Below are 17,896 nucleotides of genomic sequence, written 5' to 3'. Positions count from 1 at the left end.
TGGTGATCCCTTGATCCCTCAGAATGTTTCCTACCAACCAATCCCTTCATCTTGTCAGGTCACACCACATATTTTCTCTTCTCCCCAGTTCTATTCATTACCTTCTCATTAGTTCTGTGATCTGCCCATCTAATCTTGAGCATTCTTCTGTAGCACAACATTTCAAAAGATTCTATTCTCTCCTTGTCCAAATTATTTATCGTCCTTTCATACAAGGATACATTCCATACAAATACTTTCAGAAAGGACTTCCTGACCTTGAAATCTGTACTCAGTGTTAAGATTTCTTTTCTTCAGAAATGCTTTGCTTGCCATTGCCAATCTACATTTTATATCCTCCCTGCTTCAGCCTTCATCAGTTATTTTGTTTCCCAAATAGCAAAATTTGTCTACCACATTAAGTGTCTTGTTTCCTAACCTAATTCTCTCTGCATCACCGGATGTAATTATTAGACTAAATTCCATTATCCTTACGTTGCTTTATTCTCTTTTCAAGCCACTGTCCATTGTGTTTAACTGCTCTTCAAACCCTTTTTCTGTCTCTAACAGAATTACAATGTCATCAGCAAACCTCAAAGTTTTTTTCTTCTCCCTGACTTTAATTCCTGCTCCAATTTTTTTTCCTTTACTGCTTGCTCAATATACAGAGTGAATAACATTGTGGATAGTCTACAAACTTGTCACTCCCTTCTCAATCACTGCTTCCCTTTCATGCCCCTCAATTCTTATAACTGCCATTTGGTTTCTGTACAAATTGTAAATAGCCTTTTGCTCCCTGTATTTTCCCTGCTACCTTTAGAATTTCAAATAGAGTATTACAATCAAAATTGTCAAAAGCTTTCTCCTAGTCGACTACAAATGTTATAAACATAGGTTTGACTTTCCTTAACTTATCTTTTTAGATAAGTCATGTCAGTATGGTCTCTTGTGTTCCTACATTTCTGCTGAAGCCACACTGATCTTCCCCGAGATCGGCTTCTATAAGTTTTTCCATTCTTTCCTAAAGGATTTGTGTTAGTATTTTCCAACCGTGACTTTTTTTAATTTTCACATTTGTCACCACCTGCTTTCTTTGGAATTGAGATTATTATATTCTTCTTGAAGTCTGTGGGTATTTCACCTGCGTCATACATCTTGCTCGCCAGGTGGAAGAGTTTTGTCATGGCTGGCTCTCCCAAGCCTACCAGTAACTCTAATGGAATATTGTCTTCTCTCAGAGCCTTGTTTCAACTTAAGTGTTTCAGCACTTTGGCAAATTCTTCATGCAGTATCATATCTCCCTTCTCATCTTCATCTATGTCCTCATCCATTTCCATAACATTGCCCTCAAATACATTTCCCTTGTATAGACCCTCTCTATACTCGTTCCACATTTCTGCTTTCCCTTGTTTGCTTAGGACTGGTTTTCCATTTGAGCTCATGATATTCGTGCAGCTGGTTCTCTTTCCTCCAAAGGTCTCTCTAATTTTCCTGTAGGTAGCATCTACCTTACCCCTAGTGATATATGCTCCTACACCCTTACACTTGTCCTCTACCCTTTCCTGCTTAGTCATTTTGTACTTTCTCTCAATCTCATTTTTTAGACATTTGTATTCCCTTTCGCCTGCTTGATATATAGTGTTTTTATGTTTTCTCTTTTCATAGATTACATTCAGTATTTCTTGTGTTACCAAAAGATTTCTATTAGCCCTTGACTTTTATGTACTTGATCCTCTGCTGCCTTCACTATTTCATCTCTCAAAGCTACCCATTCTTCTTCACTGTATTTCTTTCCCCTGTTATTGTCAGTTGTTCCCTGATGCTCCCTCTGAAACTCTCAGCTGTCTCTGGTTCTTTCAGTGTATCTAGGTCCCATCTCCTTAAAATTCTGCCTTTTTGTAGTTTGTTCTGTTTTACTCTGCAGTTCATAATCAATAGGTTGTGATCAGAGTCCACATCTGCCCCTGGAAATGTCTTTTAAAATTTAAAACCTGGTTCCAGAAACTTTGTCATACCATTATATAATCAATCTGAAACCTTTCAGTGTCTTCAGGTCTCTCCCATGTATACAGCATTTTTTCATGATTCTTAAAACAAGTGTTAGCAATGGTTAAAGTATGCTCTGTGCAGAATTCTTCCAGGTGGCTTCCTCTTTCAGTCCTTTCCCCAAGTCCATATTCACCTGGTACTTTTGCTTCTCTTCCTTTTCCTACTACTGAATCCAGTCCCCCACGACTATTAAATTTTCATCTCCCTTCACTGTCTGAATAATTTCTTTTATCGTGTCATACATTTCCATAATCCCCTCCTCATCAGCAGAGTTAGTTGGCATATAAACTTGTACTATTGTGGTGGGTGTGGGCTTACCGTATTTACTCGAATCTAAGCCTCACTTTTTTTCCGGTTTTTGTAATCCAAAACACCGCCTGTGGCTTAGAATCGAGTGCAAAGTAAGCGGAAGTTCTGAAAAATGTTGGTAGGTGCCGCCACAACTAACTTCTGCCGTCAAATATATGTAGCGCTACAAAGGCATGCTTTGCAGGCACAAAGATAAATACTGGAGCCAAAATCTCTGTGTCAGTAAATAAAATAAACTAAAAAAAAAAGTGGAAGACGAGCTTTTTTTTCTTCGACCCGAGTTTTGACCATTGCATTATCCAACAAAGTAAATACAAATTCCATATTGTTCATCTTTGAATGTAGCAGCATTTCAATGTACTACGAAAATCCGACTGGTAAGACTGTTTGGGATGTTTGTCAACATGGCCAACTCTACGTTCTGAATTTTTTCCTACATGTGAGAAGAGATGCTTGCAAATAGGAACTTTTATGAATTATGAATCATATGCAGTATTCTCTTTACCATAAGAATAATATGAATATAAACGTTTTGCCATGTATTCTTTCGTGTTTGCTGCTATCTCTTTTAAATCCTGTCTGCCGAATAAACTACGAAACTAGAGTGAGACCACAGCGAACGCGGAAGAATATACATATCATGTCATGTTTATATTCATATTGTTCTTATGCCTAATAGTGATACAGTCAGAAATGAAGCACGGCAATTTACTAGATTTTTAAATCTAAGACAACTCTAATTTCTGTGCAGAATGTAATGTACGAAAGAGGTGTCTGCAAAGATTTTCAAACGGAGAAAAATTTTCGCTCAACTCTCGTTCAGAACATCTTCTATCATATGCAGTCTATTATTGTTGATCATTATCAAAGAAAGCAGCAAATAAAATAACTAGCAGTCTCTTGCCATTGTTTCGCTAATGAGGCGATTCCTCCCTCTTTTTTAAAAAAAAAAAAAAAAAATCTTAAGCGGCAGTAGCGCGCACAAAAGCAAGTCATGCCGCGAGCGGCGGCAGGTCGTAAACACTCATCAGAATGCGACGAACAATGCATGACACAGTACAGTAATGCATTTTCAGCTTAGAGTGATGTAAACACCTATAACAAAGAGAACGGCACTTGTCAGATCAAAGAAAAAATAAGCAATCAATTCAAACCAGACGAAGCACGTGAAAAAGGAAGGGTACCCGTATAAATACGGACGGAGCACCTGACGCATAGCGATGGCTACGTGGTAAAGCTTAACTGCTATGCTTACGACTTGAACCAAACTACTGTAGCTGTATTGTCATTCATTCGACCTAAATTGTGTCTCATATTACTATGGACCAACTCTGTTTCGATTTGGAGTTGCGACCTAAAACTTTTCTCTTCTCTTGAATTTCAAGTCTCAAATTTCAGGTGCGGTTTAGATTCGGGAAAATTTTTTTTTTCCTTGACTTCGAGTCTCATTTTTCAGATGCTGCTTAGATTCGAGATATGGTAATATCTGTTTTAGTTACAATAATGTGTTCACTATGCTGTTCACAATATCATATCCACATTCCTATTTTTTTAAATTCATTATTAAACCTACTCCTTATTATCCCTGTTTCATTTTGTATTTATGATCCTGTATTCACCTGACCAGAAGTCCTGTTCCTCCTGCCACCAAACTTCACTAATTCCCACAATATCTATCTTAAAACTATTAATTTCCCTTTCGAAATTTTCTGTCCTGCCTGCCCGATCAAGGGATCTGACATTCCACAGTGCGATCCGTAGAACGCCCCTTTTCTTTCTCCTGGTAACGATGTCTTCTTGAGTAGTCTGCACCCAGAGATCCGATCTGGGGACGATTTTACCTCCAGGATATATTACCTAAGACGATGCCATTTTCATTTAACCATAAAGTAGAGCCACATGCCCTTGGCAAAAATTACAGCTTGTAGTTTCCCCTTGCTTTCGGCCATTCTCGGGATCAGCACAGCAAGGCTGTTTTGGTTGATGTTACAAGGCCAGTTCGATAATGAACTAGCTCTCTTTTCGATAATACTTATAGTCATTTTGATATTTAAAAAATTAAGTAAGTACAAAAACATATATAGAGAAATCCATGCTGAAAAATGTGGTCACTGGCAAGTTTATATTCAGTGCATTTTAGGTTATATATTTATATGTACAAAATGAAGCTAGTGATCAAAATTGTTTTAAAGAGAGCCCTCTCTCCTTCCAGCCTCAAATAAATTATACTTTTTGGCATTTGACCGCAACATGCCACACTTGATCCTATAGCTGCAGCACTGTGTGGAGTTGTGGCTTATGTCTGTCTTGTGCATCAGGTTTATGAAGTCAGTGAAGTTCAAATACTTGAGTTAACATTGTGTTAAAAATTATTTTAATTTGAAAACTAGATATAGTAGGAGATCCGCAGCAAACTTACCTATATATTATGTGTGTCAATTTTTCTTGTCAGCTTTAAAAGTTTTACTCATGAAACATTCAGTAACTATTTTTGCTCCTTATATTGTTGAACATGCGGCGTGTGTTCCAGCAAGCAATTAAGGTGAAATGGGATTTTGCTATTAATGTAGCTAAAGCATACTATATTCCGTATAGCTGAAATGGTTGTTTAATAGGTGAAAGGAACTGTTTGTGAACTAGAAACGGTGGATTTTATAGCAGCGGTTGTGTTAAAAGCGGAATTTTTTTTTTGTTATGGTTTGGAAGTGGGTTACGTATTATTGAGTATATATAGGCGGGATAAAATTGTATAGTAGATTACGGTAAAAAGGAGGAGGTGAATACAAAGTGAAACTACTGGCAAAGACAGAAAGAGAAAATAAGACGACAGAAAAGATTTCGAAATGCAACAGTGACAATAACAAACGTAATTGTTGGGTTCAAATTAATGATATGAATATAATAGAGGCGAACATTCCACGTGGGAAAAATATATCTAAAAACATCTGCCCTGAAATGAGATCCAACCTTCATGAAATCCTCCCCACTCCACCAAGAGTGTCTTTCCGCCGTCCACCTAACCTTCGTAACCTCTTAGTTCATCCCTATGAAATCTCCAAACCACCTTCCCTACCCTCTGGCTCCTACCCTTGTAACTGCCCCCCGTGTAAAACCTGTCCCATGCACCCTCCCACCACCACCACCACCACCACCACCACCACCACCACCACCACCACCTACTCCAGTCCTGTAACCCAGAAGGTGTACACGATCAAAGGCAGAGCCACATGTGAAAGCACCCACGTGATTTACCAACTGACCTGCCTACACTGTGAAGCTTTCTATGTGGGAATGACCAGCAACAAACTGTCCATTCACATGAATGGACACAGGCAGACAGTGTTTGTTGGTAATGAGGATCACCCTGTGGCTAAACATGCCTTGGTGCACGGCCAGCACATCTTGGCACAACACCGTCCGAGTCATCTGGATACTTCCCACTAACACCAGCCTGTCAGAACTCCGAAGATGGGAACTTGCCCTTAAGTATACCCTCTCTTCTCATTATTCGCCAGGCCTCAACCTCCGCTAATTTCAAGTTGCCGCCGCTCATACCTCATCTGTCTTTCAACAACATCTTTGCCTCTGTACTTCTGCCTCGACTGACATCTCTGCCCAAACTCTTTGCCTTTACAAGTGTGTGCGTGCGTGCGCGTGTGTGTGCGCGTGCGTGTGTATACCTGTCCTTTTTTCCCCCCCTAAGGTAAGTCTTTCTGCTCCCGGGATTGGAATGACTCCTTACCCTCTCCCTTAAAACCCACATCCCTTCGTCTTTCCCTCTCCTTCCCTCTTTCCTGATGAAGAAACGGTTTGTTGCGAAAGCTTGAATTTTGTGTGTATGTATGTGTTTATTTGTTTGTGTGTGTATCAACCTGCCAGTGCTTTTGTTTGGTAAGTCACATCATCTTTGTTTTTAGATATATTTTTCCAACGTGGAATGTTTCCCTCTATTATATATAAAAGCACCGTCCAAACAGCCCATGGTGACCCAGTAGTACCGACCGGCTGCCGTGTCATCCTCAGCCCACAGGTGTCACTGGATGTGGACATGGAGAGGCCTGTGGTGAGCATGCTGATTTCCCAGTTGTTTGTCAGTTTATGAGACCAGAGCTGCTACTACTCAGTCAAGAACACCTCAGTTTGCCTCACAAGGGCTGAGTACACCCTGCTTGCCTATAGCACTCGGCAGACCGGATGGTCGCCTATCCGAATGCTAGCCCAGCCCGACAGCGCTTAACTACTTTGATCTATATAGTGGAAACAGGTGTTATCACTGCGACAACGCTGTTGGAATTGGAAATTTTTTGGGAGGGCAAAATGCAATCCATATGAGTTTTTAGCATTTTCTGGAATAAGGTGTATTTCAAGCCTGATTTCTGCCTGTCCGTAGTGAAAACATTGTAACAGTAATAAAATTAGTTTAATTTTAAGAGCCAATTATTCAGTAACTTGGTACAATGTTTTGTTTTTATTTCAGTTTTATTAGTAACACATTATTTTGTTCTTACGATTACGAGCTCAGCATATCATTGGGACTTCGTTCTGTCCTTGATTGGAAGACATGGGAATGATATACTTTCACACATCTGTTTATCTAAAAGACTCTTCGTATGAGCCTGTTGTTTGATTTTATTTTATTTATTTATTTTTAAGGAATGTTGCAGAGGCAATGGTTAGTAAAGGTCTGGCCACCGTAGTCAGGTATCGCCAAGATGATGACCAGCGATCTTCTCATTATGATGAACTGCTGGCAGCAGAAATGAAGGCAGCGAAGTCTGGCAATGGATTGCATTCTAAGAAAAATATACCAAATCATCGTGTGGCAGACGTGTCTGGGGTGAGTACATGCGTATTACATCCAGCATTAAATTCTCAAATGCACTGTTGTACGGCTCATGTCTCTAATAAGTCTTAAGTGTTTTGAAAAGTTAGAACCTTTTTTGTGTCAGAAGCATCAGATTATAAATTAAAAGAAAAAGAAAGGGTGTAAATATTACAGGTATATAACTGTTAAATTCCTAATGCCCACCTGGTGAATAGAGTGATTTTTCTTCTGTGGAGACATATTTGATCTTGAGACTTTGCAGGACTTATCACACTTAGTGCTGTGTAAGAGCAGTGTATCTTATTTTAACATTGTGTGTGGTTTTTTTTTTTTTTTAAGACTACATTTTCACCATGGACTGCAGAATAGAAAAGCCTGATGATCAGTAGTTCTTTAGATTTTGGTCATAGTTGAACTGGTCAAAAATGCCAAAGACGAGTGTGTGGAGCAATGTTTTCAGAAGTAGTCAAGCTGTGCACACACGTCAGTTTTTATGTTCATCCACATATAAATGATGATTTTTTAAGCACGTCAGTGAAGAATCAAGAGATAATCAGTTAGTATTCAGACTGCATTTAGTTGATTTATCTGTGTTGTTGTATGGTCTTGCAAACTCCAGTACTTGTTGAAAAGTGTCCAACACTTGAGACAGAATAGTTCAAAGGTGGCTGTAGTATTTATCATTGCAAAATCAATGTAGGAAGGGGTACCTCTAAGTTAAATCCTTTTGTGCGTGCAACACATACTCTTATCTGGGTTTTCTTTGGGCAGTGCATGCTGGATAGAGGTGGGTGGACGGAGGGCTAAAATTCTCCAGCATATGATACTGCTACTGGAAATTATAGTTTATTCTAGGTAATGCTGAAAAATAACTTTTAGTTAAACTGTTGTTCAAGGACTTGCCATTTGATTGGTAGTACAGTGCGGCTCAATGCGGCTCATGTCCACCTTTGGGCATGACCATTGTAGTGTATGTATGAAGTCAGGACTGCACTCCTGTTTACTTCAGTAGGTAGAAGTCAACTTGGATGCAATAAATGCTATCCACATCTACAAGATACTTATCTGCATCCATGAGTTCCATATCTGTAGGTATTTGAAGGTTTTTTTTAAAAAAAAAGAAAAAAAAACAAAAAAACTCGTGAATCTTGTCAGCAAAGTTATTTTACCTTTTGAAGTTGCATGTGGAGATTAATTACATGAGGTGGTGGAGTTCCTTATTGCTCTGTGGACCAAGTAAGGTGCAGTGAGTGTCATAAAGCAGCTCTGTGGAGTGCTCACTGCAGCAGCTCAGACACTTTGATGCGAGTGCTAAGAGTATTAGGTCAGCAATCATGTAAATTACAGCAGACAGATTACAAGAGACAATGCTCCCCACTGTCCCTGTCCATATCGGAAACAGCCTGTTGCAGAATAATATTACTGTCACACATGGTAAAGGTTTGGTTAGGCACTTCACAGATCATCATCATGTAGTTTCATAATATTTTACAAATCTGACTTCGAAGTTAAATGTTCTTATTGGGAACAGCAAACATTTTTAAATCGTGTTGGAAAGCTTATTGTCATCAAACATTTCGTCACCAGAATCAATTAAATTTTTTTGATGTATCTCTGACAGAATTGCTAGAACTTCAAACCCCTGAAATTTAATTGACTCAAAAATTTCTACTTTGGTATCCCATTGTGTGTCCAAATTTCCTCTCAATTCCTGCAGGTGGTTCTGAAGGCCAGATCTTTTTTAAAAAACAGTTGAAAGCTTGACAAGAATTTAGTAATCACGGTAAATCATTCTCCTTATCATTGATACGTCTTAGAGTTGTGCATTCGTGCACAATGTTGAGTATGTGCACTGAGTGTGAGAGCCCCTTATATTGACGAAATGCTGCTCCAGTGTTTGGACCTCTTTCACCAAGAAACATGATGTTTTGCACAGTGCTGAATAAATCGAAACACGGTAATGTCTTGTTTAATATTTCCTCCAATAATTTCTTGTTTAATATTTTCTCTACTTCTTTAATCTCATCCCCGAAAACTGTGGTGCCCAAAACTCAACTATCGTTATACTGTCCTCCTTGACTGTTAATGTGTAGTCACTCCTAGTAATTTATTTTACATTGTCAATCACTTCTTTGAATGTTGGTGCCCCTCCTCTGTCACTGAAAACATTCCTCACCTCTTCAGAAAAGCTTTAAGCAGACGGTCACCTGTTTCCTTTAAATTTATTGAAATAGTTATTGGATGAGGTGGCAATTTGACATTTACTGCACCATACATGGCCCCCACATCAATAAGGAACTGTTCCATCTTGAAAAAATCATTTCCATACACAACTTAAAAATGTAAAGTCTTTGCTGATAAGATTGAATTTCTTTGAACTTCATAGTTGCTTTCTATAATTAAGTTATTTATAAGTTATAATTATGTACTAGCTATGTTGAAATATGAAAACCTGTAATCCTCAGTTTAGTTCCAAAAATTATTTTAACACAGAATATTCATATACTACACTCTATCTAACAAAATTGTAATTAATTAAATGAAAAGTAGTCGGGCATTATGTTGATTTACATGTTTGTACAAGTAAAGTGCCAGGTTTGACACCTTTGTACAATGAAAATATGTAGTTGGTAGATGCATATTGTTAAAGATTGTCAAAATTACGCATATTTTTTTGCACAGCAGTTTGTGCGAAGGTGTCTGAAAATGACATGGGGGTGAAGAACTGTTACCAGAATGGAGGTAGTCGGAAACATAGTATTTTCTTTTGATATCACATCTAGAGCCACACGGGAAATCATATGTCATTTTAAGATTTTACAAAATTCTCAGCCCTGAGAAAAAAAGGTCAATCCAATTTCATTATTCACTAACTTATCAGTTACCAATAGTAGTCAACTTGCCACCCTCGGTTTTATATAATTTTTACATTGAACAGGCAAAACCCAAAATTTTGTGACTTTGTTGTTAAAAATTACAGATTTCACATTATTTTTCATTTTATCATTTATGCGAAATTTTCTTGTCTGTATTTTTACTACTACATCTGCTCACTCATTGGACCTTATATAGTCTTGTCGTACAACACTCTTCCAGCACACAGCCTGCAGATTGCCAAAATGTAATGTAAAATGCCTAAAAGCTATAGTGTTTGAACTACAGTGCTCGCCTGCAATTGAAAAATGTGAAAGAGCAAGGTGGCACAATGGTCAGCACACTGGACTCATATTTTGGGTGGTGGTGGTGGTGGTGGTGGTGGTGGTGGTGATGATGATCATGATCATGATCATGATCCGAATCCCTGTCTGGCCATCCAGATTTCAGTTCTGCGCAATTTCCCTAAATTGCTCCATGCAAATACCATGACCTTCCTTTGATAAAAAGACATAGATGATTTCCTTCCTCATCCTTTCACAATTTAAGCTTGTGATGTACCTATGGCTGCACTAACAACTGGAAACACTGGATGTCACTTTGTACCCAAATCACAATTTTAATTAGTGAATGTATGTATTGTGACAGCATAGTGAAAGTTATCTCCTCAAAGAGATAAGAGGTACCTGTGTGACATCTGTGGGTGAATACCACATATTATTCTTAGTGCGCACTTTTGTGCACTCAGTACTTTCTTTGAGAGTGGTGAGTTACCCCAGAAAAATTACTTCACAATACATTATTGAGTGGAAATAATGCTAAATATGGCAAAAGGTTAATTTGTTTCACTAAGCAGTGGTATAAAGAGCAGTAGTAGATGAATTTCATTGTTTGGGAGGCTTAGTAATATGCTTCTTCCAGTGCAAGTTTTCGTCAGTATGTATATTCAAAGGTTTGAAGTATTCTATCCCATTTGACTCCTGCTTATTGTGCTACATTAGTTGCTGTTATGGCTCTGTTTGTTGTACAGGGGTGTGTGTGTGTGTGTGTGTGTGTGTGTGTGTGTGTGTGTGTGTGTGTTTTTCCGCAATTTAGGGAGAGTCCATTTTGTGAGAGCAACTTCGTAATTCTTTTGAAAACACCATTTACTTTATAATTTTTTTATATAATTTTCTTTATATTATAATGTAAATAAAATAGAAAGAAACTTCCACATGGGAAAAATATATTAAAAACAAAGATTCCAAGACTTACCAAGCGGGAAAGTGCCGGCAGACAGGCACATGAACAAAACACACAAACACACACACACAGAATTACTAGCTTTCGCAACCGATGGTTGCTTCTTCAGGAAGGAGAGGGAAAGACGAAAGGATGTCGGTTTTAAGGGAGAGGGTAAGGAGTCATTCCAATCCCGGGAGCGGAAAGACTTCCCTTAGGGGGAAAAAAGGACAGGTGTACACTCGCGCCCCCCCCCCCACACACACACACACACACACACACACACACACACACACACACACACACACACACACACATCCATCTGCACATACACAGACACAAGCAGACATATTTAAAGGCAAAGAGTAAGGGCAGAGATGTCAGTCGAGGCGGAAGTACAAAGGCAAAGAAGTTGTTGAAAGACAGGTGAGGTATGAGCGGCGGCAACTTGAAATTAGCGGAGGTTGAGGCCTGGCGGATATCGAGAAGAGAGGATATACTGAAGGGCGAGTTCCCATCTCCGGAGTTCGGATGTGTTGGTGGGAAGTATCCAGATAACTCGGATGGTGTAACACTGTGCCAAGATGTGCTGGCCGTGCATCAAGACATGTTTAGCCACAGGGTGATCCTCATTACCAACAAACACTGTCTGCCTGTGTCCATTCATGCGAATGGACAGTTTGTTGCTGGTCATTCCCACATGGAAAGCGTCACAGTGCAGGCAGGTCAGCTGGTAAATCACGTGGGTGCTTTCACACGTGGCTCTCCCTTTGATCGTGTACACCTTCCGGGTTACAGGACTGGAGTAGGTGGTGGTGGGAGGGTGCATAGGACAGGTTTTACACCGGGGGCGGTTGCAAGGGTAGGAGCCAGAGGGTAGGGAAGGTGGTTTGGGAATTTCATAGGGATGAACCAAGAGGTTACGAAGGTTAGGTGGACGGCGGAAAGACACTCTTGGTGGAGTGGGGAGGATTTCATGAAGGATGGATCTCATTTCGGGGCAGGATTTTAGGCCAGCTGCACACATCTGTCCACATCAAACCCACATCAAACTCGCCCTTCAGTATATCCTGTCTTCTCGATATCCGCCAGGCCTCAACCTCCGCTAACTTAAAGTTGCCGCCTATGTCTGCTTGTGTCTATGTATGTGCGGATGGACGTGTGTGTGTGTGTGTGTGTGTGTGTGTGTGTGTGTGTGTGTGTGTGTGCGGGCGCGCGAGTGTACACCTGTCATTTTTTTCCCCTAAGGGAAGTCTTTCCGCTCCCGGGATTGGAATGACTCCTTACCCTCTCCCTTAAAACCCACATCCTTTCGTCTTTCCCTCTCCTTCCTGAAGAAGCAACCATCGGTTGCGAAAGCTAGTAATTCTGTGTGTGTGTGTGTGTGTGTGTGTGTGTGTGTGTGTGTGTGTGTGTGTGTGTTTGTGTGTTTTGTTCATGTGCCTGTCTGCCGGCGCTTTCCCGCTTGGTAAGTGTTGGAATCTTTGTTCTTTATATTATAATTATTTCTAATTGTTTCGAAAATATTATTTACAATCTCTTCATTTGCTTTCCCTATAATGGGTTTTGCAGTAGCAACTCTAATATCATCTGCAAAAAATAACAAATTCTGCTTGTTGAAAGTTAAGTAGAATGTCATTCATATATATCAGGAACAGAACTGGACTCAAAATTAACCCTGCGGGACTCATTGTGATTTTTCCACAGTGAATTATTCATCACAATTTTTTGCATTCCATTTCTTAAGTACGATTCAAATAAGCTGTGCATAAAACCATCAGTTCCACCCTATTTCTAATTTTCTAATAGTTACATGATCTACACAAATGCCTTGGAAAGTGCACAAAAAATGCCAACTGCCGGTATTTTATTATTTAAGGTGTGTACTATTTGATGAGTGACTGTATAAAGTGGCATTCTTAGTTGAGTAGCCCTTCTGGAATCCTAACTGGGATATGCCAAGTAAATTGTTTCCACTAAAGTGTGAGACTGCTATTAAGTACATTACTTTTTCAAATATTTTGTTTGGCTAAAGACGTCAGTAAGGAAACTGGATGATTGTTGTTTAAGCCTCTTTAGTCACCCACTGTGTTAATGAAGAGGTGTAAAATTATATGTTTTAAGCTGTCTGGAAGATTCCCTATGCCAATGATGCGTTACCAATATCACTGAGGACATTTCTTATTAAGTTAGAGCAACTTTTCAGAATTATGTTTGAAATTCTGTCAATAGCGTATGAGGACTCCTGCTTTTTAGAATTCTATTAATTTCAGTGGAGGATGTTGGTACTGCTGCTAGTAACATGAAGTTCTATGGAATGACATTTTTAATATATCCTCTTTCTTCTTCAACTGAACCATTGTATCCCGTTTTTTGCTCCTCCATTTAGAAAGTGTTTGTTAAAAGTACTTGTGGAACTTGACTGTTTGGTATGCTGTACACTGGCTGGCTGTCCTTTCTCCTGTTTGACAATCCCATATACTTTTAATCTTATTATCTGTGTTGTTTATTTTTCAGGACTTCCATACTTCTGGACATTTTAATGACTTTCCTTAAAATACTGCAATATTTTTTGTAGTATGGAGGTAGTGTCAGATCCTGACCTTAGCATTTATATAAATTTTCCATTCAAACAAAGACCAGGCAGACTTTTATGTTCTTGACAAAGGAGGACTATTGAACAGTTCAGGTGGTGGTTGTAAAATATTACGTGAAATTGGCAGGAGGAATCGCTCATCATTGGTTTACAGACAGCAACTGTTCTGAACCAGACTGGCCCACCCTGCCTTGAGTTCCAGCCACAACCCAATGAAACAACTTGGGATGAGTTAGAACACAAACTTCACTCCAGGCCCCAGTGCCCAACATCACTACCTTCTGTGCTTTCGGCTCTTAAGGAAGACAGGGCTGCAATTATTTCTTCACACTCATCCAGACATGTTATTGAAAGTCTTCCCAGCAGAGTTCAGGCAGACCCAAAGTCTAAAGATGCACACCTTGCATAAATGCCCACTAATACGTATCAAGATACTTTTGATAATAGAGTTTACATTTTTTGCCTGTTATTGTATGAATTTGTTTTTGTGGTTTAAAAAGCTAATCAGATATTACCTGTTGCAGTGGTACAATCTGAAATTACTTAACCTGTTTTAGGCTCTCCCTATTACTTGTTGTTGTATGTTTTTGTGTGTTTAATTGTTGTATATAGTTAATGAAGTCATTAGAATCTTTAACAGTGTTAGCACAGATTGTCATATATTCTGGTAGCTCTTGCCATACAGGCATAAATTTTCAGTGTAGGAAAAGATAGATTGCTACTTGACGTAAAGAAGACATATTAAGTTGCAGACAGGCACAATTAAGACCCTTCCATAAAATTTTCGGCCACACTCTCAAATAGCAGAAGAGACACACACACTATTCATACACACAAGGAAGCACACTACATGCACACATGACCGCCAACTCCAGAATCTCGGGATGGAATATGGTTTTGTGCAGCTGTTAGTAATCTTCATAGAATTACAGTGTGTATTAAACTTTTTTAATCAATACTTCTAAAGCATAAAGAGTCATGAAAAGGTATTACTTTCAGCAACGTGAACATTTAAGAAACAAAAATTCAATTGTGTGCATGGATTGTGGCAGAACAGTCGGAAGAGTACTGCTAGTTTTCAGTGTCCCAAAGGGCATGGACTTTGTTTGTTTCTGTTAGTTCTACAGGTTTCAGATTATTTCAGCATAAATTTATGGTGATATTTGACCATTTATGGATGCTCGAGAAGGTCTGCCGTTATCAGGGTGTGCCTTTGGCCCAAAGGTGACCCTGTACGGCTGATCACTACTGCATGATGGCTGCTAGCTGGATGCCTCCTGGACAGTTCCACTAACCATCTCCTTGATAATTGTCACTGGCTACTTGCAGGACTATATCTGCAGACATGCCTACCATGTGTGTACATTATACAGGTTATGTCACTATATGATAGCAGAGTTCAAGAAATCCTCATCAGAGATGCTGATCATTGTCTGAACCTCTAGCTTTAGCCTTCCATTTGACTCCAAAGCAAAATACCCTTATCAATACTGGGTAAAATGCTGCCAATAGTGAGCAGTGCTTCATCTTTTCGTGTGAATTCAGCTATAGGAATGGAGCATGGCCTCTGACTACAGATGGGTTATTTGTGCCAACAAATGTTGAGGTTTGCAGTCCGTTGCACTCAGTATGTTCAGCAGATGCTGGCAGAGCCTCCTCCATAACTTGGGCAAGGGACCACAACTGACCTTCCTTCACAACCTGGCAGCTATTTTCCTGAGGTACTTCATTTTCCATGTAATGTTGGAACTCTCAATGACCAACATACTTTGCAGGAAAATTGATGGTAACAATCACTTCATTGTAAGGCAAAACTGGTTTCAGTTTCATACAGAGAGATGTTGCTGTGAGTCATTTAACCATATCTTTTTATGTTGCAAGTTTTCTTTGCAAGTAAACTAATGTTAATTATTGTTTGTAGTACTAAAGCTGTAAATTTGAAGTAATATTCTTTCAGGCTGGAAAGTTAAGATTTTGTAGTGAGTACTGTCTTAGAGTTCTGTCTGATGTGCATTACTTAGGACACCTTAATGGTTAGTGAAACGAAGATTGTTTGCTTGAAGTGTTGATGAAGTCCTTTGAAAACTGGTTGTTACAGCACATAAAGTTTTCAATATATTCAGCAGATTACACACCTTCTTTACTTATCGTTTGAGTAGGCTGTAGTTATAGTGTTAGGAGTTTTACAGCAACTTGTCAGAATTGGTAAGTGTATCACAAAAATTGTGATTATCCTAAAGAGAATAAGCAGAGAACGAGAAGGTTGGTGTTACAGGTTCGGGTTGCTACCCTGTATACAGCAGAGGGATTATTCAAAAGAAGCCTAATTAAAAACGGGAAGTCCTGTCTTTTGTAAATATGAAGACTGTTGGGATGACGTGTGAAGAAACTAGGATCAGTGTGGCATAGTGATGAGGGAGACGTATCGAGATAGACAAGCAATGCGCAGTATGTTGACATTGTCATAAAGGGCCATTTATCACAAAAGTTCGGTAATAGGTTGTAGAATGTGGGCGACTGGAAGAGGACAGAGTCAAGATGTTAACTTAAAGCAATAAATAATTTACATAAGCGACACCTTTAATAAGAATGATGGATGTTGTTGACACAGTCCCAGGGTGGCCAGTCATGTCATGAACTGTAGTAATACCTCCCTGGCAAGTCCAAAATAATGCCAGAGGCCATTTAACATTTTAGTAGGCTGAAGTTTGTGAGCAACAGTGTAGCAGGAACCAGCTTTCACTTTGTTTAGAGCTGACACTATCCCAGTGTTAAAAATGAAAACCTCAGCAGCTGCAACAACACGAAAGATGGACTTCAGCAAGTTACCTTTCGGTGGGTGAGGCAGTGGACCCGGACTACCATTACATGACTTTAGAATCCGAATTGAAAGAGTAGAGAACTGGTAAAACCTACTAAATTATACATGTGTAACCTATGGCTTTAAATGACGAAAACGAGAGGTCATGGATGCTGGGTAAATTCATGGTCTCCTAATTGTATCCCAGAAGGAAATTCCAGTGGCATGTAGCAAGGCATGGATATGGTCAGGGAACTCAGTTATGGGGAATAAATTTGAGTAATGGTTTTGAGAGCAAGATCAACAATAGGAAAGTAAAAGTATGTGCCACATGAATACCACCTCATTACATCTTACCAACAGACTGTGGTTAGATATAATCTGCATCACAAAAAAAGTGAATCAGCCAGGAGACGTGATCAGATGTCACTGTAACTTCATACATGTACACATCATTGGCTGGTGTGTGAATAATTAGAGTTGCAACATAGACATGTAGTCATACAGTGGAAACCTTGATAGTTGAAGAGCGACGGATGCGCAGTAGGTGATTATCATTAGCAATTTATTCATTTCATTTGTCAAACTGGAATGTATAACAGATTGTCAAGTTGTTACAGACGCCTTTTGCAATTTAAGGGATCTAGAGAAGAAAATTGAAGTAACATGAAGCAAATATTTTATGAATATCACTAAAATGTAGGAATTAGTAGTGGGCATGAACTTTTTACATTATGTGTTTATTCAGTCCTTTAATGACTTTCAATCCAGATAAGACTAATTTTTTGAAAACTTTTTCCAGGATTTAAATAAAGCAAAACAGTTCTTACCATTCCTCCAGAGGGCACAACGCACAGAAGCAATAGTAGAATTCGTTGCCAGTGGTTCACGCCTAAGACTATATATCCCAAAGGAGACGTGTCTTGTTACATTCCTACTTGGAGGTAAGATAATTTATAAGTCTTTCTGCTCTCTATCTGATTGAAATTCTAAGGTGCTACTGGTGATACAGCAAATACAACTACTGAAAATAACAAAATGATCGAATGACTGTTGCAAATTACAGTTGCATCATTGAATTAATTTTTTCATTGGACACAACCATCACATTCCTCTCGCCGTATTGGGTAGAAAAATGTAATAGGTCTCTAGAGCATAAGAATAATAACGTAACTACTTTACACAAGTACAAAACTAAGTAAAGAAAAAGTTTTGGAACACACTAACAGAAATAATCGTATTA

At 39.0% G+C, this 17,896-nt stretch overlaps 1 protein-coding gene across 1 annotated transcript in view; it reads left to right on the top strand.

Moving 5' to 3' along the window:
* The window catches only part of LOC126267995 (staphylococcal nuclease domain-containing protein 1), a 90,134-nt gene that overhangs the window by 40,030 nt on the left and 32,208 nt on the right, over positions 1–17,896 (top strand). Inside the window, exons 10-11 of the mRNA XM_049973358.1 lie at positions 6,991–7,174; positions 17,456–17,597. Of these exons, the coding sequence (XP_049829315.1) occupies positions 6,991–7,174; positions 17,456–17,597 (326 nt within the window). The remainder of the gene's footprint in view (positions 1–6,990; positions 7,175–17,455; positions 17,598–17,896) is intronic.

The sequence above is a fragment of the Schistocerca gregaria genome, chromosome 4 (assembly GCF_023897955.1).
Source record: "Schistocerca gregaria isolate iqSchGreg1 chromosome 4, iqSchGreg1.2, whole genome shotgun sequence".
Taxonomy (NCBI): domain Eukaryota; kingdom Metazoa; phylum Arthropoda; class Insecta; order Orthoptera; family Acrididae; genus Schistocerca; species Schistocerca gregaria.
This window is presented reverse-complemented; position numbering and strand designations above follow the sequence as displayed.